This window comes from Scomber japonicus, chromosome 6, assembly GCF_027409825.1.
Source record: "Scomber japonicus isolate fScoJap1 chromosome 6, fScoJap1.pri, whole genome shotgun sequence".
In the NCBI taxonomy this organism is placed as follows: domain Eukaryota; kingdom Metazoa; phylum Chordata; class Actinopteri; order Scombriformes; family Scombridae; genus Scomber; species Scomber japonicus.
Window position 1 is genome coordinate 13,841,668 of NC_070583.1, and position 24,226 is coordinate 13,865,893.

The 24,226-nt window shown below is 39.3% G+C and overlaps 1 protein-coding gene across 1 annotated transcript; it reads right to left on the reverse strand.

Moving 5' to 3' along the window:
• Positions 1 to 203: 203 nt before the first annotated feature.
• Positions 204 to 21,936, reverse strand: golim4a (golgi integral membrane protein 4a). Its single transcript, XM_053320992.1, has 16 exons — positions 21,629 to 21,936; positions 10,662 to 10,736; positions 10,265 to 10,314; positions 9,912 to 9,965; positions 9,612 to 9,762; positions 7,761 to 7,843; positions 7,389 to 7,472; positions 5,737 to 5,907; positions 5,362 to 5,649; positions 4,638 to 4,924; positions 3,954 to 4,030; positions 3,771 to 3,838; positions 3,355 to 3,576; positions 3,064 to 3,132; positions 2,813 to 2,902; positions 204 to 1,427 (listed from the first exon to the last, which is right to left on the reverse strand). Exons 1-16 carry the CDS (start codon positions 21,813 to 21,815, stop codon positions 1,272 to 1,274), a joined length of 2,112 nt encoding a protein of 703 aa, XP_053176967.1. The 5' UTR covers positions 21,816 to 21,936; the 3' UTR covers positions 204 to 1,271.
• Positions 21,937 to 24,226: the final 2,290 nt, after the last annotated feature.

Sequence of the window (24,226 nt, forward strand, 5' to 3'; positions counted from 1 at the left end):
TAACTCAAGAACTTCCTAAAGTTAATGGCAGCTCATTTTAGATTACCAATATAATGCTTTGAATCACTATAGAATAAAATGATGCTGTTGCTGCTTTCATATTGTGGATCTTTTCTGCCACACTAAAACTCCACTGAACACTGTTTGTTGCTTCAAAAATGTGAAAGTACAAAATTAAACAACACAAAGAAAATGTCCTGAAATCCTTCAACCACTTTATTCCACATGCACCATTCAGGTGACAAACGTGCTTCAATACAATCAAAATCCCACTCAAATATAACTGGTGGAAAATGTACAAATTGACAGCATTTATTTGACTGTACACTGTACAGCAGACTGAAATGTTGGCAGAAAATTGCATTAGGTTTGTGAATTTAATTCACACCAGCAGTCGACTTGTAACAGTTCTCTATTTAAGGCTGTGCTGAAGCAATATGCTAGAGTTTCAGCACTAACTGGGACGCTCTTATCTCTCCTTTCTTACTGAAATGCATTTCCAAATGTAAAATGACTAAGACCTAAAAGAAGTTTCCAAGAATGGAAAGGCACGTGTCAGTGTGACACCAGAAATGTCTTTTTGATTGGCGTTTGCAGAAATATCTTGTGAGAACGCTCCTGTAGATGCGCTTCAAGAAAGTCGGTAAAAGCCATTATGAGACAAACTATTTCAGTCAGGGTAAAAAAAATAAAAAAATAAAAAAATGGAAATGTTGCACCTCTTTTACGATTGTCAGAGTTATTACAATCAACAATAAATAACAGAAAATGACTTGTTCGATTGGAATGCAAAATGTAAATTAAAATTTGAGCACTACAAAGAATACAGCTTGTTGCATAAAACATACATATAAAAGGTCTGAACATGAGGACATTAGAATAACATAATTTATCTCTGCTTTCTTTACACATACTCAATGACAGCACATGATAAAAATACATTCCCGGCCTTACTGCTTTTAGGAAGACAGAACCAGACAGGCCATCAGGCAGACGAGCAAGTAGACAGAGAGGCAGTTGAATAAAAAAATATACAGTATATATCCCATCTCCACCCTACAAATTCTGTCCATTTCCACAGTGTAAGCTGATCAGTTCCAACCCCAGTGTTTGCTTCCTATCTCCAGGCGTAATATCCCAACTTTCCTAATTGGAATTGTGAGTGGATGGCTGGTTTTATTCCTTTTGGGAAACAAGGGAAAAGAGGGACCTGAAAGGCTCTACAGGCAGCCAGAAAAAGGCACTGTAACTGGTCAATGTCTGCGTCCGTCTTACATCTCCGCCCTCCGATTGGTTCTCTTGTCTCGACCAGCCCTGTCCTCTTCGACCTCCTCTTCATCCTCTTCGTAATTCTCTTCCTCATTATTCTCTGCCTGGTTTCGGTGATCCTCTTCTTTCTGTGGTCCCTCCTGGTCTTTTACTCCATCCTGGAGGAAGTCACAATCACACAATACAATTTAATGGCTATTATGTTTCTGGCACTTTCTTTACAACATAGGTGACAATTTCATGTTAATGACCCAGATTCAGAGTAGAAACAGCCAACTATGTATGCTTTGCAATAACATAAATGATATCATTACAGAGTGAGAAAAACATGGAAAAGTCTTACTACTGATCTTAATTCTGATCTAAATTGGAGCAGAGACATTTATGCACATGTTAAATAGGGAAATGTCAATGTTCAGTGAATGAAGAAAATGCTTTGTTAAACTAATTTGAGCTTCTAAAATCTTTTGTCATTACCACAAACCGGAACCCTGCAACAAAATGATTGTATGTATGAATTAATACAAGTTGAAGGTACGGAGCTCCTGGCAAAAACTAAGGATTATAAATAAATGATGGTTGCTCTCTGAGGACAGAGGTCAGGGTCATGTACAGAACAGTACTCGTGAAACCAGCACGGAATCAAGTGTGTTGCTGAACTGCACTTGGGCAGGGCTGGATGTCACTTCATATCACTTCTTAAAAATCCAAAAAATGAATGATGAATGAATTAAAAAAATAAAAAATAAACATCAAAACCAACCCAAAAGGAAATAACCCACTTTGATCATTATGTAAAGTAGAGTAATAAATATACTGTGTTTGTGTGAGCTTCTCCATTCAAACACATTTCCTTTTAAGACGACTAAAACAAACCAGGTGGTGATCCGACACTCCGGATCACACTCAAAACCTGATCTCCCTCATTTACCAGAAAACACACTGACCAGTTCAAGTTACAGGGAAGAAACAGAGATAGAGATACACACACACACACACACACACACACACACACTAACATAACCGACTTATGTAGCCGATACGTCACTACTGTGAATATTACTTTCCGGATATGATACCAAAAGGTTCTACCATGTACAACAGGTGCACTCAGCAGGAACTGTGTCAGGGTGTGATATTACTGAGGAGCAACAATGCATTCTCTAGTCATGTTGAAGTTATACTCTACTGTTTCAAACTGCTACCACCACAGCTCAAATTTGAAACTGTGTGCAGTTACTCCTCCAAAAGGATGCTGGTTCGAAGAAAACCATCATATTTGTAAAGGCAGGAAATATGTGGTTATGGTTTAAATATGTACTTGACTTCAGCTGGTTAGTCTGTCTTGGTGACATTTCTAAAAGTTATTGTTCCAGTGATACTATGTGTTGTGCGTTTTGTGTCGATTTTATTTGGCTCAAGATAAGCCAAGCCAACAAGTCCTACACGTAGTGGCCAGAGGGATACGGCTGAAAGCTTCAGGAACAGGTCAAGAATTCACCTCCATGCTCAACCTGTGACTCTGGTTTCCCTTTGAACCCACCTGTTCTATGTTCTCCTCGTTATATGGATCCTCTCCTTCCTCCTCCACGTCCTCCTCTCTCTTCTGCCCACCAGCTATGTCCTCCTGAGCCTTCAGAACAACAACAAGAGAGAAGACTTACATAACAGACTGAAATTAAGTTATTTGTCTTTATGGTAATATGAATTAGGTCAAAAAATAAATCCAGATGTACAGTTCCAAGTGCAACACACGGAGTCTGTAATGCGTGCATCTAAACATGTGTCACACACCTCATCCTCTATTCCCTCCTGGTACTGGTCATCCAGAGTGTCTTCCTGTTGATCTGGGTTTCCAGCCATCTAAAAACACATACAAAGATAAAGTTAAAACCTGCAAATTATTTCTTTATTCTGTCAGTTGTCTTCCTGCTTCTTTCTCTCCCCTGTACACATCTTTCCATCATCTATCAGTTTCCTCCATTTCTTCCTCCCATTATAATCTCTGCATTTGGTTTTGTTGTTACTACTTTTGCTTTCTTTTCTTTTCCCCACTTTCTCATTCTTCCCCTGCCTCACGCTCACCACCAGTTCCTCCTCCACAGCGGGTTGTTCGGGGCCTGGGTGCCTGTCTACGTGTTGGGCTGGTGCTGCCGGCTCCTCCTTTTCCTCTACCCCATCCTCCTCCTCCTCCTCCCCGCCCCCGGGGACCCTGTGTTGATGCTGCTCATCCTCGGCCTCCTCGAACTCATCCTCGCCCTGGTTGTTGGGGTCATCCTCGGGGTCCAGGTCACCCTCGACGGCACCCTGTGGGAGAAGAGAGAAGGTGGAAGAACGTGTGCTGGACTCTAATGATGTATTAATTGACGTGTTGATATTGAGAAGAATTAATATGGACGGAATGGATGGAAAGAATGGACATCCGGATAAATGGATGTATGAAAAGGACGCATGAGGTAACAGATGGAGTGATCAGGAAGGATGGATGGAGAGATGGAAACCTGCTGATGTGGTGGCACTCTGTGATCCACTTCTTGCTTCTCCTCCTCTTCTTGTAACATGTGAGGATCTAACATAACAAAGACACACATACACACACACTATGAAGCAGCTGCTACTGTAAAATCTTCTAAAATCATAAGAGAAACATTCATTCAGAAAATATCAGGGTGCTTCTATCTCACCTTCTTCATCATCAGTGTGAGGCTCCTCTTCTCCTTGGACGATATCATTGTCGGTGTTTTCATACTCTGTCCTCTTCCTAACGACCGCAATGATAGTACACCGCAGTTAGAAGGGTACGTGGTGTAAAAAATATGTCAATAATATTCTAGTTTGTCCTTAAGTGGACGCATTTGTATACACAGACACATAGAAGTTTCCCTTTAATGCTGATTTCCCGCTTGTGTAAATTTAATTAAAGCATGGTGGTTTCTTCTGGATTATGGATGTGTGTTACTGCCACGATCTGTGAGAATAATTAGTTTGCTGAGTGGCGAACACCACAGTGAATTGCTTGTTTTCCAGTTTGCATGAAGGAGATTTTATTTGCAGGGGTAAATCAATGCACTGTCTCATTAAGTCAATGGCTGCATGTGGCTACTGAACTAGTTTTGGGTTTGTTCATTTCTATTTATTTCTAATTTCTCAGCCTGACTGTAGGTTGCACATTAAAATACATCTTACATAATTCATCCTTCCCCACGCATCATCTGTTTCCAGTTCTGCCTTTTTGCATTTTATATGGGAACAGTTCTTCAAGCTGTGAATGTATAATAGCAGCATGCTTGACCCGCCGTGCCATTTAAAGGCAAATGCTTTGTGCACCCAATTTTAAGGGTTCCCCCCCCCGACTCTGTAAATCTTACCGCTGGTGCTCCTCTCTCAGCAGCTGCTCCCGTCTGTCGGCCTCCCTGTGATGCTGCTGCTCTCTCTCCTGCTCCAGCTTCAGCCTCTGCTCCCTCTCCTTCAGTATCCTCTCCCTCTGGGCCTGTATGGCGTCCTGTCGCATCTGGAGCTGCCTGCGCTCCTCGGCCCTCTGAGCCTCCAGCCGCTGCTGCTCCTGCTGCTGCTCGTAGGCCGTCTTCACTCGCTCCGCCTGGCCGGGTGCCTCGTGCTGCATGTGGGCCTCCTGATGCGGCTCTGGATGGGGACCCTTTCAGGAGACAAATGGATGAGAAAAGAGTGAGGATGAGAAATTAGAGCAAATCAAAAGGCATCAAGTTGTTAATTACAGACATAAATGAAGGGGTAGGTATATTTACTTGTGGGAAAGTTTAATAGATTGACATGGCAGCATAAAACAGTAAGAGTAAATTGCCATAAATCAAAGAAGTAATGACTGAGGACAGGTTGTAATTTATTTATTTTTCCTCTGGGATTTAAACTAACTGATTAGCTGTTCAATCTATTCAGTAGCTTTGTCTCAAGTATTGAAAGGACATGTGAAATTTGTTTGATGATGAGGAATAAATGCAGCTTTACTGAAACTATTTAACAAAACTAACATAAGAGTCACTTTAGTCTAGGACTTGTCAAACTAGATTCTTGTTTTTTCAAGTTCTGGAGTGAAACCTGTAAACTAGTTCTAACCCGCTGCTGCTGATGCATCTCCATGGCGTTTTCATCTGGCTCTTCTTGTCCTTGCTCCCCTTCCTCCTCCTCTTCGTCCTCCTGCTGCTGCTCATCCTGCTGTTGGTCCGGGTCCTCCTCCAGCTTCTGGGGTTGTCCTGCTTGGGCCATCTCCTCCTCCGCCAGTTCTCTCCTCCTCTCTGCCTCTCCCTCGCCATCCTCCTCTTTCTCAGACAAGGTGTGATGGGATACGGTGGGGTGAGACTCAACCTGAGACTGAGCATGCGCTTCCTTTTCTTGGTGGCTCAACTGAGAAGAAAACAAAAATCTCACTCAGGGTGAAAACGGCTGACTTTATTCACACTAACTACTTAAAGAACAAACTCTCACACTAACCCTGGATTCAGTGTCTTGGTGATGTTCTTCACGGGCGGGCTCGTCTTTGTGAAGCTGCTCCAATCCTGCGGCCTGCTGGGCTTCATGGGTATGGGATGCGGGCTGCAGCTGCTGGGGGTTGGGTGCCTTGTTCAGCGATTCCCTGAGCTGTTTGTACTCATCCACCTGCACCTATGAGGACAGAAACACAATCACAGGAGGGCAAAGATGGAAAATCATATTGGAATTGTATGGAATCATGTCTTATAATTAAGTCAGTATTAAAAAATCCAGGTTGCATTTATAGGATAAACCCAATTTGTGACAGATGTTTCAATACTAAAACTTGTGAAAAAGAATAGTGGTGTGCTGGATGACTGTCTTTATCATATATAACTCAAGATGGTCTTGAAGAAGAGGGTAATCACATGGAGGGGAAAAACTAACTTCAGGCACTCATGTGTGGAACAAAAAAAAGCTTAGGATAAGGTTAAAAAGCTTTTATTAAAAAACATTGCTAAATTCAATTAAGACAATATATAATATATATATACACAATAAAAAGGTCTCCATTAGGGTTCAAATGGTGAACAAACATTAAGGAAATATTTAATAAACATGGTAGTGGGTGTTTCTTAATCCTGATTAATAAGTGAATTTCTAAACAGGCCGGGAGGTTAAATTAATAAAAAAAAATGATTGTAAATTCCTCCCTTCTCTTTTTTGTCTCATCCAGTCCCTCCATTATATATTTCTGGATGATTGGCTGCAATGTGCTTTACATGTACTGCTCTGACAGCCCTGACTAAACCAAACCCCCTGGAGTGAAGGAAAGAGGTGTGTATGTGTATGTGTGTGTGTGTGTGTGTGTGTGTGTGTGTGTGTGTGTGTGTGTGTGTGTGTGTATGTGTGTGTGTGTCATTCAACCAGAAGCACTGATGGAAAGCAGGGCAGGCTTTAAAACAAATTAGCAAATGCAGACAGACAGAAAGAGAGAGAAGGAGACAGAGAGAGGGAGAAAGAGTATCCATCAGTGCAGACAGAAAGGAGGGAAGCGTTTCAAACAAATCAGCAGTGTTCTCTATATTCAATAAACCATTCAGACATTTCAAAGGTCACCCTCAAGGAAAAACAGCAATGTCTGATCTAATTACCCAAAAAGCAAGCAACACCTCTGGCATCTTTGTTTCTCCTCTCGAGGGGATAATACAGTCCACTCTTTATTGAGCAGGTTAAAGTAAAGGTTTTAGTTTCCTTCATCTTAACTGCAGCATCTACAGTACTGTAGAGAAAATAGCAGGAATGAACTCTAACATAACCTATAGTTTCAGTTTATATGACCATGGGCCAGATGAAAGAAACACTCGTATGCACAGATTTGTTCTTGAATCATGCGTTCGACTGATTTACGAGGATTTGCCACATTCCCAAATGTTCTTGTATTTTGGATTTTCTCTTAGGTATGATAAAATCCTTGTCTTAAACTTCACTGTTAACCTGTCAAATTCTATCCTGAAGCCTTTCAATATTTGTGGAAATAAAAAAAAATTCAGCACTTAAAAAAGCTGTGACCAATTGTGACCTATGATGCAGCGATTCAGCATCAATCAGCTGTTGTATTGAGTGAATGCAGATAAGAGTGAGTCTGCATCTCTGTGCTGTTGCTGTTCTACCTGAGCTGCAGCCAGCGCACTCTTGTGGTCTTCAAGAGTCAGTGCGAGCTGGTCGTGTGATGACTTCAGGTCCTGATGCTGAACCTGAACACACAAGTAAAACCAAAGATATATTTTATATAAAGTAATGTACAAAAACATTTTAATTAATCATTTAATCAATCAATAATTGGAAATATTTGAATACACATATACAATAATATTAAAAATACAAAAATCAGTTTAAATGACCTCATTGCTCACCTGTTAGATAGCTCATAATTTTATGTTTTTTCATACTTTTTAAAAAGTAAATCAAAAGACAAACTCTGGCAGACATGTGTGATAAAGAAATAGAAAAAAAAGAGATGAAAAGAAATGGTCTCTTCTCACCCGAGCATCTTGTAGTTGCATGTGGATGTCATGGTGGGCTTTCCTCAGCTGTTTATTCTCCTCTCTTAGGTTAAAAACACTGTCTGCAGAAATGAACAGAAAACACATTCATCAAGACAATTATTCTTCTGTTAAGTGTTTTAAAATATGATTCATATTTCTAATGAACATTTCTTTATCCTTATGATGTCTTTTGTGTTCCACTGTTCAAAGTATTGCCCACATACTGAACATGACAGCATCAATCTTAGATTTAATTCATCAACTCCAGGTTAATATTACAAGGTGGGATCATTTGCCAAGAACACTTTAGGGGGGAATAAATAGTAAAAATGAGGATTTATAACATTCTTAGAATTCTACCAACAACTACACCAAAGAATTCTTCATAAAACTTCATAAAATCATCTCTGCATTTGTCTGGGTGGAATGAAAACACACTGTTTGTTTAAAAGGCTTTTAGCACCTGCAAGTTATATGCCAAATAATGTTTGGGTCACTTCAAATGAGTGACTAGGTTAGCACAGACACAAAAAACAATGGGGTTGTCTTTTAACAGGATATAATGAATGGTGTAGATGTGTCCCTAAAAAATGTACTTTATATTGTCTTATGTCCTAAAAATGAAGCTGAAACAAACAGCTGGCACTTCATTTAAAAATATATATCAGAAGTTTAAACCTTTGCTTCGTTTCAATCAGCCTGTATGGCTTAATACAAAGTCAATGACAAAACATGAAATTCAAAGATTTGGAAATGAGCAGAAACTGAACATATGACAGATGGTAGGGTGGTTTCATTTAATAAATTGATACTAAAGAGACATTTGTCAGGAAAGAAATTTCTGAATTATGCCAGTCTTCAAAATATTATTAAGAAATCTACTCCTCTCAATAATCTTAGACAACACATATTTAAATACAGTGTGATATAAAGTGATCATGAGAAAAACTGTAAGACATAGAAACACATGATGCTTTTTACATGCAGATCACTGGGTGTCACATTTACAGATATGTGTAGACAAACTGGACTGGAATTCCATTTCCTATGCTTTTGTGTGTGTGTGTGTGTGTGTGTGTGTGTGTGTGTGTGTGTGTGTTTGTGTGTGTGTGTGTGTGTGTGTGTGTGTGTGTGTGTGTGTGTGTATTAAAACTATTCAAAAATCAACACTCAAATGTGTTTTTGTATTCTTCATATTTTATAAAATGTTCTCCTAGACCATAAAATAGTGATTGTGAATGTTTTTTCCCCCATAAATAAATAAAATACACTGTTTGCTCTCTGACAGTTTCATTAAGGATGAATCAAACATTTATTAATTACTGATGAGGAATTGAGACTAATTATGACTCAGAATATGAAGAGTATGTAAGGGTTAATATAGACAGGAACATTTAATACATTTCTTTATTTGTCTTAATGTTGAATAGACTTTGTAGACCTTTTCCTTTTTTGATAAATGATATATTCTTATCTATAACAACGTGGCAAATTAAGTTTTCAGTTTCCACTTTATTGTCTAGTTTAGATGTAATCTGCACATAAACCACTTACACTTCAAGCATGCAGTATTTTATGACGTCAGAAGATGGAGACAAAGCTTGATGTAAGCACCACATAAAGTTCTAAACTGCATTAATGTACTATGTATGTGTGTGTGTGTGTGTGTGTGTGTGTGTGTGTGTGTGTGTGTGTGTGTGTGTGTGTGACTGAGTGATGCTTAAACACAACACTAACTGCATGCATGTCTTATCCAGAGCTATGATCACAACAATCCCCCTGACAATAAAAAGGTGAAAAAAAGACATCTGCTGCAAATCAAATAATAGTTAGAAATGTAAGTGTTACCTTTGAGTTGGGACACTTCCACCTCTTTGGTTTGCTGAAGTTTATCAAAGCGATCTTTGTGTTCATTCAGGAGCCGGTTGTGATCGTCGCCCTGGACTTGATGCTGTTCGTGCAGGTCGTAATACTGCTTTTTCAGGTCCTCATGCTGGTTCTGAAAGACAAGAGAGAATACTGCCATCCTGTGGTTTGCTTTGTTTTTTCTTTGTATAAAAAAAAAAAGGGATTATCAAAAGAAAAAGTCATGTCTGCAGGATGAGTTTGAGCGTGTGTCTACATGTGCAGGATTACACTGATCCATACCTTCAGCATCTGGTGCTGCACTTGTAAAGAGTTGAATCTGCTGCTGGAGTCTTGCTGTGTGAGCATCAAAACAAAAAAGTTATAAAAGCACCTGAAAGCCAATATTTACTGTTATTGTTACAAAGACCATTCACAGCTGGTAGTGGAAGATGTAGCAGTAGTATTTGCACAGCACTTTCCAAAACCCCAGCAAGGTAACGCCACAAAGTACTCAGCAAACACTTAACAAAGCAAAGCAAATACACAGAGAAACAAATGATATGGGACAGATTCATCAATAAATCTATGAAAATATTTACATTAAATGTGTTAAAATGTATTTTAAATGATTATTTTAAAAGGAAAAAACATACCTTCTCCTTGTTCAGTGACTGTTGTGCTTCCAGTTTATAAACCAGATAATCTAGAAAACATAGACCACACGGATATATTTTTTTGCCAAATGACTGAAAATAAATGATAATTATAGTAAACTTAAGAAATACATTGATTTTGATCAAGAAAAAGAGCAACACCACGTCAATGACTTGGGGCTCATACAGATGTCCCTTAAAAGTCTATAAAAACTCAAATCAGCTGTTTTACAAACACTCATAGATTTACAGATGAGATGTACAATAAATCTATTATTGCTTAACATAATACCTTCTTTTCCCCAGACATCTGGGTCTTTGTGTCAGTGTGGGATGAAAAGAATTTCCCCAAAGGTCCTCTGAATGCAGAATTGAATGTACATGTTAGATTTCTCACCTTCTTTGGCCTTTTTGTGCTCTAACCTCTCCTTCTGAAGAGACTTCTCCAACCTGGAGCGATGCTCATACACCACTGAACATATAAAACGCAGATGGAAAGAGGGAAGGAGAGAGAGGGGATGAAATGAGGGATGGTGACAGAGAGAGAGAGAGAGAGAGAGAGAGAGAGAGAGAGAGAGAGAGAGAGAGAGAGAGAGAGAGAGAAGGAGAAAAAGAGAGAACACAGGGGTTAGTGAGTAGTTTGAACCCTCATGAGACCAGGTGGAAGGTAAACTAAACAGGAACAGGAGTGCTGTGATATAAATATGTATGCTGCAGAAAACATATGAACAAATACTTAAACATTCTTTTTTTTTTTTTTGGTAAAAAGGCAGACAGAGAGAGAATGTGCATTTTATAGCCGATATGAGAGTTACTGCAGTAGGCTGTAATCTCTGGACACGATGGCTCCTCCATCAACAGAAAGCTGCAGTATTCCTCACAAGACCGGTGGTCCAAAACTATTTACAAATACTTCTAGTTTGGTTTGTTTGGTTTAGACTGCTTACTGTATGTGTGTAGTGGCTGCTGTGTGCCAAAAGCAATACAGAGAGTCATGAGAAAGTATAGTATTACAGGAGTTTTTAAAAGTGTAGACCAAATATGCTCCACTTTGATCAACACCTTTTTTGGCTTAGTTAAGACAGGTGAGTGTATGGTCAATTATTTTAACATAATTCTTAGACAAAGCTCCTCCATGATCTTTTCAGTCTCACTCTCTCTCGCTCTCTAAAGCTCCTTATCTTCTGGACTGTATGTGTGAATGCAAATGTGTGAATCAGTCAGACTGGACATTAAATGGACTTCACCCTGCCAGCTCCACAGTTTGCATGTGAAAAACAGCTTCAGACAGACTTCTCTTTCCATCTTTCACCTTCATTAGATTCAAGACTAAAACTATTGAAATTGAAATAATGAGTAAGAAATGACAGGTTTGCAGGTTGCAGATGAATTTGGTTCTTTATCGTCTACTTCCTACATCCATCTGATGATCGTGCAGATGATTGAACAGTCGCAAAAAAAAAAAGGCTTTTAAGGCTGTGTGTGCGTGTTTATATACATATTCTGTCAGAATGGAGGCAAGAGAAAGTAACAATCATCAAAAATGAAAGGAAAAGAGGAAGGATAGAAAGAAGATGTAATGGGAAAAGCACTTTGGATGACATAGCATAATATAACTTCATCATAAAAGACTCTGTAGATGGCTGTTTAACATGGTATGCAATTGCTTCTAATAAATGAAGTGAATAAAGTATATTAGCTGAAACATGAACTTTCATTCAAATCCACTTTTCCTGCTTCAGATTGAGTTTTATTCAGCAAGTTTGAGTTTTCTTTGCTAACAGATATCGACTACGCCCCAGATGAGTATTTTAGCCGTGTTTGTACTCTAAACAGAAACATCCCCATTTTAATCCATGCTGCTCTCTACACCTGCTCTGCACACAATGAACACACAGCTGGGTTGTACATGTGCATCCTAGGATTTGTGTTTGAGCTAACATTAAATAAGTGCACATACATTAGGTAAATAAATATTAACAATCAATTAATAATCAATTACATATGAACTATTTACAATACAGGGAGGCACATACACACTACACTGGACCTCAGGTGGGATAGCGGTCGCCCTAGCAACATGTAATGAGGATCCAAGTAAAAGAAATGAATACAACTCTCACATAACTATTTATAATAATAATACAGTGGTTCAATGGCACATTGTACAATTGTGGTCATTGCACTCAGTTTATCTGTTTCCTGAGAACACTTGAGGGGCTTCCTGGTAAATTTCACAGAAACAGACTGCAGACCATTATATCAGCACAGAAGCTCTATATTAAACACTCTGAGAGGGTCGTCACTGTTGTTTATTAATCAATTTGCACTGGTGAAAGTTTTAGATCTAGATTTGAAAATTGGGTCTGTTATTGAATTGCCACATAAGTAAACAAGTATGTATATCTACTTAAGATTTAAATGCCCCACATCAGCTACATAAACAAACAGTAGTAGTAATTTTACTCAAAATGGAAACTTCTCAAATACAGTCGTATGTGTTCAAGACTGAAACCTTGCGGTCTTGACAATATGCAACAATATATGAAGAATCTCAACAACAAAGACTACCGACAGACAACCGTGTGAGAACGATCTGATATCATCACAGGGAGGAAGTAGAGGTAACGCTACAAGAGGAGCATTCAGAGCAGAGGTTCAGGGAGAACCTTTGCATACCTACATCACCTCAACTCTTAGACCAGATATCATAGAAGTATAAAAGCATGATGTCATCTCACTGAATCATTGAGCATATTTAGTACATAACAGCACCTCAGCATCATTAGCCTGCTTTATTTGGAGAGCAATTTTACTAGTGTAGTAGTATTGCATTGCATTTGTAAAAGTCATAATCCTTATTCATGTTTATCTTGCTGGATCTTTCATACATTTTCAAAAGGGGAAAATATACTTTGTACAATTACAAAGCATTTAAAAAATACTTAAAAAGTAGAATATGTAGAATGAGCAGAACAACGCCATCTAATGTCTCGAGATCGTAGTCGCAACAACCAAAAAGTAATTCCAGCAGTCGGGTTGCCAGGTCCGGTGCCTGATTTTATTTTAGCTCTAACTCTGTAAATATACCACTTTATCCACATGTCTAACCTTTTTAGGTGAGAAAGTAGCCCTTTAGATCCACAATGTGACGCTAATTTGTCCAAATAACATCTGCTTAAAGTTTTGTTCCTGCGAATTCGGAGCCACTCAAGTTAGCCGTAGCGAGTAACGCACTTCCGGTCATTTTCACAAAATAAAACACCCGTTGCCTTTTATTATTAAGAAAAGAGTTGGTGCTTTTATTTTGAAAACAGGAAGCGAACATACCTTCGCTGTAACTGACTTGAAACCACCGAGGTACATTACATTGTAACGCCAGTGGGAGTAGCAGCAATGTCTCTGCATGTACTGCCTAATCCTAAACACCGATTGGCTTGTGTGTGGTGTCGTCAGAAGCAGAAGAGGCTCACGGTCGTAAACATCTAGTCACTGTACTCTGAGATGGACGCGCAGGTCAGGAAATGACGTAAACGGACCGTATATGGTTTGTTATTTGTGTTATTACATTACGTGTTGGACTAAATACATGGACATATTGAGGAAAATATTCCGGTTTTATGGAAACGGATTTCATATTTCACAAGAATGGATACTTGGCGAGCTGTACAGAAAGTCCTGTGTCATAAGATGATCGTTGTGGATAAAGGGAAGACTTTGAAGGTATGTAGGCATTATAGCTTTTCTCACTTAGCTGAGTGGCTAGCCGAGCTAATCGGTAATACTATTACGGCTGTGAGCAACCATATAAGTCGTGAGTGGTCTTGAATGAATCAGAACAATCTAAGCTTTCCAACAATGTACGGCATGAGTATATAAGGGTTGGTGTTTAAAACATTCAGAAGACCGTGTGGCTACCTCCCAACATCCGTCCTGTCCCGTGAACGGAACAGCGTGCGTTAAGAGGTTAATGATCAAATATCAAAATCCGAATAGCGTCAGAAAGTCAACCCACATTTCCATTGCTACCGTTTTGATACTTCATGGTACACAAACAAATAGCATGTCATGTGAAAGCTAAGACCCTGGCGAGTTCAACAGTACCACTATTATTGCGCTAAAAACTCAGTGAACCAGCAGCATACAAAGGTAAACAACCACTTATTTACAGTGACTAACAGATATTCTGTTTTACCTTCGAAGTTTTGTGATGAAAAGTTGTACTTGAGAGCAAAAAACGCTGGTTTTAGTGAGTCCAACACGGCCATGTTTGTTTACAACTCCATTTCACCCAGTGCCAGCCTACAGTAGCTGCACCGGAACAACAGACAACCCTGGCAACCCGCAATTCCCGGCCGTTAATTGGCTGGTACAATGTACACAGAACGTGTCAGAACGTCATTGTCGAAGCCGTCAAAAAATTTTAAAAATATTAATTCAGACTAAATATTTTTTTTATGGAAAAGCAATACTTTCATTCTGTACCCCTCAAAACGCCCCGTGTCTGTATTATTTAAAAAAAATATATAGCTTTTAATAAATATTCTACATATTCAACCTTTAATATAGTTATTAACTTCATCCATTCAAAATGGATAAAGTAGTTTTAACATTTAAACAGAATCTATTACAGCTATCAAATGAGTAAGATCTCAAATATAACAGACATGCTGTACAAGTTTATGGCAACATGAATTAAGGGTTAAGTCACAAACAACTTGTGTTTTGTTTTATGAACAATGAACCTTCTCTTCACCATCCACCTCATTTAATTAAAAAAAAAACAACTCTTATATTTTTATTCAATACCGAAGACGTACAAACACAATCTAATCAGCTGTTGTCATGGTGACCCTCTGACTCATACATCTTATAAAATGACAATAACAACAAGAAACGGCCATCTGTGAATAATAATTCACCTCTTCCGCCAGTTTTCTAGCTCATTCTCTCTCTGGCTCTCCAGCCTTCAGGGCGCTGGGCTGTCAAACTGATGATGTGGCCATTTTTTCTTCAGCGCCAACTCAACAGATTCCAGGATAAATGTGTTAGTTGCACAATCTTGTACTAATTTCACAAGGATAAACCAACTAGAAAGGAGAGCAGGATAGTAAAGAGAAGCAGGTGTAGAGACAAAAGTGAATGTGTTAACAAAGAGAGTGAAGATGAACACAAACAGAGCAAAGATCAATGGAAACACTGAAAGACACTGGAAGGAAAAAGAAAACAGACACTTGGTATAAAGGTGTAAAAAGGTCATGGATGACTGAACTTAAGGCATACTGTGTGATTATATTAATACAAAATGATTACAGAGATGTGTTGGAGAAGGATAGCCTGGCTGTCACTTACAGGATCATTTTAGCTGAAAAGGTGGAAAATGTCTTTCTCTGTGAGCTCTGTTCTAATAAAGAGGTCTAGTTAAACAAATAGCTGGCCTAACATGATGGCACTGGTCTTCTATCTTGGCTGTAAAGACTTTTTTCCAACTTACTGCTCTTTAAGTTGCCTTTCAATAGCTAGACGTTGCCCTTCTTTATATGGGTTAAGTATGGCCCCAGTTTCCTCCTTTCATAATTAGTTGTGACTTTGCTTAAGTTCCTGTTGCAAAACTTTTCACATGTTGTGTAGCAGTAATGTCATCAGATCCACACCAAACTGGTCCTGCCAGCTGGTAACTAGTCAAAGGTGGGACATTAAAGTCTTTAACTCAAGATTTGTCACTATCAGTTAGTATACACTGCAGCCACTGAGCCGTTTTTACAGCAACATGTCATTATTTCACATTATATGACTGCTGACATGCATTTCTCATTTCTTTAAATATAAATATTGTCACAAAGGGAGATATTTCTTCAGATGACTGCAGATGAACTGCTCCTGGCCTCAGATGAATATTTGGCTTCATGAGATTAAGGAATCTTTATTCTGCTTGTTGGAGGCTCTGTGCCTTCTCAGCAGTGCCAAAGATGAGGCCATGTTGCTCTTAGCTCAGCTCAATTCAGGCCAGGCCACACACACCCACACACACACACACACACAGACACACACACACACACACACTCTCCAGGGGACAGATCATAAGCGAGCAGGGCAGCAGCTACAAAGAAGTTACAGTCTAAAAGAGGATGATGTTTTTAATTGAGTCGAAATTGAGTTTCTTATTTTCCAAAGAGACATCACAAACTACAACTTTGAGATTTAGCTTAGAGTTGAACCAAATCAATATACGACCAATATCCTGAACTCCACCACTATACTTGCTGGTGTTTCAAGGTCCACCAGCCATTAATGAATGCTCTCACAGTAAAGTGAGTGACGTGGTCCTCACTCGGAGTGTGGAATAAGATGATATAGATTGTTAATTATTAAAATGATTGTTAGTGCACATTGTATCAATTCAGCAACTTTTCCTAAAAAACATGCAGCTCCCAAACACACATCTACTCAGTGATTCTTTTATCGCATTAAAACCTCATCGAGCATGAGAACGAACATTTATTGTCTGAGGGTTTCCCCCGAAGACCGCTGAAACGTTTCCCTGAAGGTGTGGTTTAAGTGCATGAGCAGAGTGAGAACAGGGAGCTCTCTATGGTGGTGACCTTTACCGGCCTTCTGCTTTAGATGTGGAGAAGATTAGATTGGTCGAGCTGGCTTGTGGCAAACACCCTGAAAACTATCAATTGCAGAGGGAAATGGACTGCAGGGCTTTGTATACACACACACACACACAGGCAGACACACTGACTAAGCTCCATTGAGCACCAATGATCTATTTCAATAATACACATGCTGTTATTATGAAGGGTTGTATAGACTATGTCTGACATCGCCTGGGTGAACGAAGAGCTTATAAAACACCTGAGCTTCGTGCACTGTGATGACTCTCGTCTTCAACAAATAATCCAGCTCACATGAGTCAAGCCCCTCTGCATCCAGGTCATGCACTGCGCCCACTACTCAGAAAACAAAAACATAAGGTCATATGAGCTGATCCAGGATCACATATCAGGTCAAGATCTGATAGGAAACAGCTTTCCCATGTCCTACCAGCAGAGGTGTTTACATTTGCAAGTATTTCTGTGAGTTTATCAGTATCAGAGTTTATCATATCAGTGTGTTGAACTTGTACAACATATGTACATGTAAATTCTTCAAATCTCCTCCCTCTCCCTCTCTCATTGAAAAACACACATATTGTTCATTTCAAAAGTTTCAACTACTAGAAACAAGATGTCTCCTACTTCACAGTGAAGTCCACCTTTTGGCACCAAACTAGTTGTGATGTCACAAATCATCCTCGTAGGGAGGAGTGTCATGATGAGCTCATAGAAACTTTTCCCCCTTTAACAGCAGATGAATGGGAAAACATTTTGTGTCAGAGTCTGTACAGTGAAACTCAAACAAATGGAGGTGTGTTTTTTTCCGGGTGGTGGCAACTTAAAAGTTCACCACAGTAATCGCATGAGTTCATTTCAGTTACATTTATTTTTAGCCTCTTCTCATTGGACTCAGCAGGGCAAATTTGTGCAAAGCTATAACGGAAACATATTGAGGGTTTCAAACTTCCTGCTTCTCCTTTCCTTCTACCTTCTACTTGTAAATACAACCTCTGCATGTACCCACATATTTCAACATATGTAAAAATAGACAAAATGAGAATAATAAGAATGGAGTTCATGATCAAGGTTGAAGGGCAAGAGGCATTTGCACATTTTGCTTTTGCTGATGTCTGTATATTCTCTTCAGCTGCTAGTTCATGTTCTGGATGTAGACAGCAGTGTTTTGTGGTGGCTTGACCTACTATTGTTTCCAGTCATCTCTGACAACTTTATCTACTTATTCTCAAGTAGACACATTGGCCCTTTCACTTGTAGTTATGATTCATGACTGATGTTAAATGCTGACTCAGTGCCAAAAGATCTAAACCATGCTGGCATCTCATGATCTCACTAGAGCTGCTACAACTAACACTTATGTGCATGTTTATTCCCTGGCCTATGCATTACTGTTTTCAGAAAAAATCAAATACTTTAGTTTAATCTGAGGAGAAAGTCAATCTTTAACTGAAAGAACAAACAGGCAGGAACAAACTCCATCTGTCAGGATGAGAGCGTTCATTAGAAAAAATAGCAGGCAACAACAGTGTTGGAGATGTTAAAACAAAACAAAAAATTACAGTCATTACAAGACAGCAGCAATTATTCCATTTTGTTTAATGTTTTGCAGCTGACAGAGAGACAATAACGTGAGTGTGTGTGTGTGTGTGTGTGTGTGTGTGTGTGTGTGTGTGTGTGTGTGTGTGTGTGTGTGTGTGAGGGAGTGACGGGGTGTTAAATCACAGGGACACATTTGCCAGAGTCCATATGTAACCACAAAGTGCCAGTTGATCTTTTTAAATGACTGACAACTGCCAGCCTGTGGTAATAGAAGGTAACAGTGAATCAATATAGCTGCCTCGCCCCTCAACCCCTGGAGCTACAGCCCACCTCTAAATATAGGGCACGAAAACAAGCAATCAACAGTCACCCATGGAGATATCAAGTGCCTCAAGCATTGGGATTGACTGATCCATCACTTCACAATGGAAGTGTGGGTGTGGTACGCAAGTTACCCACCGCAAAGCCAGTTAAGCTACACCCCTTTAATTTAAAAGTGTCATATTATACTGTTGTACTCTGGAAAAATCAGCTTCACTGCAGTTCCTCAGAAATTAAATAGACATAACTGTAACACTGACCACAATTTGATGAAAAGTAGCTGCTTAGCTCAAGAAAAACAGGGAGGTAGGATTTAAGCACTGCCTAAGTTCTTATAGCTTGTTAAATGTGGGACAGCTCCCACACACTGCACACTGCCTTTGTCTCATAAATGGACACAATGAAAAGTATTGTATGGACTTTTGTGTAAAATGATTACACAGTTTTCATATAAACCTGCCGACTTGGAGGCCCAAATTGCTCTTCATCAACACATAACAAGTGGGGTTTATTCTTGAAATAACAATAAAACAAACACAAGCATATCTGTGTTTGTGTACACACATTCTTTTACACACACACACACACACGACATGTCAGAGCTTACAGGCAACATCACGGTAGGTGTGCTGGACCGAGCTTTGGATGGTGGGGAGAGAACTGCTAGTTATGCGGATCAAAGGCTGCATAAAATGATTCAAGTCCAGCCTCCAGGCTAAAAACACTGACACACTACTTCAATCCCTGTTGTGGGCAAAAAAAGCTTGTTTTGAATAGATGAAGCAATGTAGGAACGGGCTCTCTGCCCAGCTGTTAATTTTAAACTGGTGTAATGGCATGGCACAAAACCCCACATCCTGTAAGCACAGTAGAGGGTTCAAGCGTGTTTATGTTGGGCCAGTGACTCAGGGAGGTTACTGTAGGACAGGGCTGTTTAATCTTTAGTAGAGGTGGTGCATGTGAGGATTTCCTCAAGTTAGGTTTCATTCTGCTTGTGGTGCAGGCCAGCATGATATGGGTCAACTAAGGCTGGGCGATATAGATAAACTCAAATATCATGATGTATAGGACCAAATACCTCCATAAAGATATTGCAACAATATTGTAGGGATGACTATTTTATGCTTTCACTAAATATTTACACAGTGAGATTGAGATGAGATCAGTAATTTGGATATAATGACAAAGTGGGTAAAAGGAAAATAACAGAACAGCTAGAAGAGTCTGGTATAAGCTGTCATGCAGCCTTTAAAACCAGGAAAAGACAACACTTATGACAATATCAAGTCTCATATCACAATATCGATATAATATATTGCCCAGCCCTATAGGGTCAACTGATGTATCTGTGCCACTTTCCTTACCCACTCATTTTCAAGTAGACACATTGGCCCTTTCACTTGTAGTTATGATTCATGACTGATGTTAAATGCTGACTCAGTGCCAAAAGATCTAAACCATGCTGGCATCTCATGATCTCACTAGAGCTGCTACAACTAACACTTATGTGCATGATCTATTAAGTCAAAGCTACATCCTAATACGTCTTGTTTGGTCCTTACAACAGTCCACGACTCAAAGATGTTCCGTTTACTATTTAAGAAAACTGGAATCACGGAATTATTTTCTTAAAAAAAAAGAAAAAAAAGAATGATGATGTTTTTGATTATGAAAATAGCTGCCAGTTTGTTTCATAGTTGGCAACGAATCGACTTTTCATGGCAGCTCTACTGGGAACTACTATAGCGCCCAACTTCCAACACATCTTTCACACATAGATGTTTACATCCATCTTCAGTAGGGACGTGACTGTATGTGACAGCTCTCAATGTAAGGCTGGTACAGAATTCAGCTGGCTGACCCATAAAATGATTTGAAAAGGTTTAAAATGTGTACTACACTGTGCTTCAAAACCTTTGCTCCTCTGTTCCTCCCGCTGTGACTGCCAGAAGCAGATGTTCTGGCTGACCTTGTGACTTCAAGGTAGATATGTGGTCTGCTGAGGTTAGCCTTGGGACGCACTGACTATACAACCAGGTGTGTGAGTATGTGTTGGCCTCTAGTCAGCAATAAACCATAATGTCTGAGGAGACATCCGTGTAAATACACTCTTACTGTAGACGTTTAAATACAAAAGACAGACTTGTCTAATCAAATGAACTCTTTGATAGACTTTAAGACCCAACTACTTTTGCTCAGACTGTGTATAAGAGATATACCTACAGTGTGATAAACCTTCACCTTAAAGAATTGTGGCTTATGCTGTCTGCAAGCATGTTTGTGTTACAATGGTTTCTCTTAGTGCTCTTTGCAGAACCAGCAGAGGGCATCCACATTCAAAGAAATCCTTTTAACATTTACTAAATTGCAGCATCATCAAAATGATTGAAAGCTGAGAGGAGCAGCTCGTCTGTGTTTGGTTTATCACAAGATTAGAAGGCCACCTAAGATCAAAAGGTCAAAGACTGGCTTTTAGTAAAACCACCGCTAGGTTACAGTATAATTACAGTGTAGTGAGGGTCAGTCGGCAGACAGACACTCTCTGTGGACTCTTTCTCTGCAGTGACACAGCTGACATGCACATCCGAGCGTTTATTCCCATACATAACATTATCACTGCAAGCTACTACCACCCACTGTATACTCTGGTGGAAGAAAGTTGTGCGAGTGGAGGAAACCTTCAGCGGATAAACACACTTTGTTTGGCTCGCTGTTTGTGTTGGCGGCATGCCGAGCTGAACCACGGCTCGTTATGAATCTTACAGGGGTAAAAAAGTGTATTTAAATATGTGTTATTGGCTGCTTTAGGCACAACGGTAATGAAAGTGCATATTTGTTAATGGAGTTTGGTGCTCGGTCAGCGCTCAATCACATCACTGTTTACCTTGGAGTTGCGCCGAGAGCGACTCTTGGTGTTGCTGGTACTTGAGTGCCATGGCCTCCGTCCTCTTCAGCTGTTTGTGTATCTCATACGACATCATACCCCCGTACATCATCCCGCACACCACGGTGACCAGCAGGAGACACTGGAAGATCCTGCGCTGCCTCCGTGAGCACACCCCGTTTCCCATGTTGGACCCGCACCCCTCCCCGCTATCTGAGCGAGTAAGCCCCGTCTCTGCTGCTGGAAACTTCCCCCGACTTCAACTTTCTACCTCCCGGTGAAGAACTGGTGAAGAGGCACCCCCCCTCTCTCTCCCGTTAGCCCCCGAGCATTTCCACGCAGACCGTACGAGTTCAAGGGCTGAGATTTGCTGATGAATACATTATTTTTAACCTCGACACATCCACTCACGACTTTCTCCACAAAACTTCAAAGTAGCCGCTCAGATTTTCGCTTGACTTCAGGTCAAAGTCGGTCTCCGCGTCGCTGAAATGCAACACAAACCGAGGCTGACGACTTCCGTTCTTCTCACTTTCTCCTCGTAGACTTTTGCTTTTAAATAAAAGTCAGGACAATCTACTTTGGAAAAGTAAAAACCTCCAGTGCCAGACGAGGCCTCCACTGCACCTTTAACTTTAGTTACGTGTCAGCCAGCCCGGCAGCTGCCTGCCATCCGACTGCAACTCTGAAGGAAGTCCCTCCTCCGAAAAATCAAAAATTTCCCTATTCCCGCCCTCTGAGGAATACATCTGATCAATTGGTCACCAGAGAGCTCGATCAAAAAGCAGCTCTGACCGTGATGGAACTGGTCGTGTTTTTTTTTTTTCCATTTCAAAGACCTGCTGAAAAGGATAACTACTAGTGTGTTCAAAGCTACACACAAATCTTTTACACACATAAAACATAGTATGCCAACATATAGTAGCTCTGAGTTACTCTACATGTTACAGGGATTCCAGGGCACAAGCCTCAAATACATAAGTTATATTTAGCCTACAGGTATAATCACTGCTGTGTTGTTAAGTCAATATAATGATTGACTTTGGAAGAGCTATTACAAATGAAGTGAACCCCATATAACAAGATCATTTGTCTGCACATACACACACATTTGGAATAATATCCATTATCACATTAGAAATTTGCAAGTTAAACATTTCTGCAGATATTTACTTATTGAATCAAAATGACTCTGTCTATAATTAATCTGATTGTCGCCTTTGATTTTTGTTAAACTTGTCCAGATACATTTAAAATGTGTTATTCTTGATTTTCTTTTCTATTTTCATTGAGAATTCACTCTTGATAAGTTGTGTTTTTAGCCCATACATTTGACAAATATTTTCTAACTTGTCAACTTTTGTCTTTTGCTTATTTTGTTTGTTCTTTTTTATTTATTTATTGCTGTTTTATTGTTTTTGTGCTCACTGGAAACAGTTTCTAAACCCACAGCTGGTAATATTTTACATTGCTCTGCTGTTTTTCCAGCTAAAAAATAAATTAAAATGGCATGTATTGCAAAGTAACTGTACAACACAGAATACATCACATTTAATCTAAAGGTAACACTTTGCCCTCCAGAACTAATTTTAACAAGTTTAATATAAACTTTGGATGAATACATAACATGAAATTATAATAAACTAAACCCACTTACATGTTCAGTTTAGATCAACTTTTGTGAAACACTAAATTAGAAAAAAAGCAGCACTACCTATATTGCCTAATTGTCAAATTGAGCAGAATAAATGTAATTATTACAATTTTCTTTAGCTCTAAGAAAAGTCAAGACTCAAGCCACAGCAGAACAAAGCCTACATTTATAACATGAGCTTTGATTAATACCCATACAAAAATGATTCCTTCTGCTTGTTAAAATGTCTGATTTAAAGAAACATGATCTTTTCCTTCTCACCCAAGCATACACAAACATCTGAACTGTGTATTTAATACAGTTTATTCAAGTTTGTACAATACAATTAATGTTCGGGTTTTACATAAAGTAAATATCTGAGGACATTGTCAACAAACATACCCTGACATAGAGCTCAGAAGTACATGTATAACTGGCCATGTACAGTAAGATGCAAGTGAAAAAGAAAATAAATACATCTTAGCAAAAGTGTCCCATTTAAAGTAAAAACTACAGTCATATAAATACTACATGTTCCACATGTGCAATAAATATATACGCCAACTGAATCATCTGGTGAAATTTCTGAAATTTTGCACTAGATTAAAAAAATATATCAGCCATTTAAAATCAAACTAGAAATACCACCTTGTAGTTGTATGCCTCAGTCAACCAGTCAAGTTGCTGTTTACATCGATGTCTGTCCAGACTTATGTAATATTTGCAGGGAAGACTTTGAAGGAATTTAATAAAAGGTATTAAGTGTGTTTTCTGATAGAGAACAAAGTTGTAGCCATGACAGTAGACGATGCTTCAGAAGATCTAAACAATAAAAACAGTTCCAAGTTGAGAACCCTAGATTAGCACCACCAATGGCCAGAAAGGTGTTTCTGCAGAACATTATGATGACAGTGAAGTTGACCTTTGGGGTATAAAATGTCATCACTTCATCATTGTATCCATCA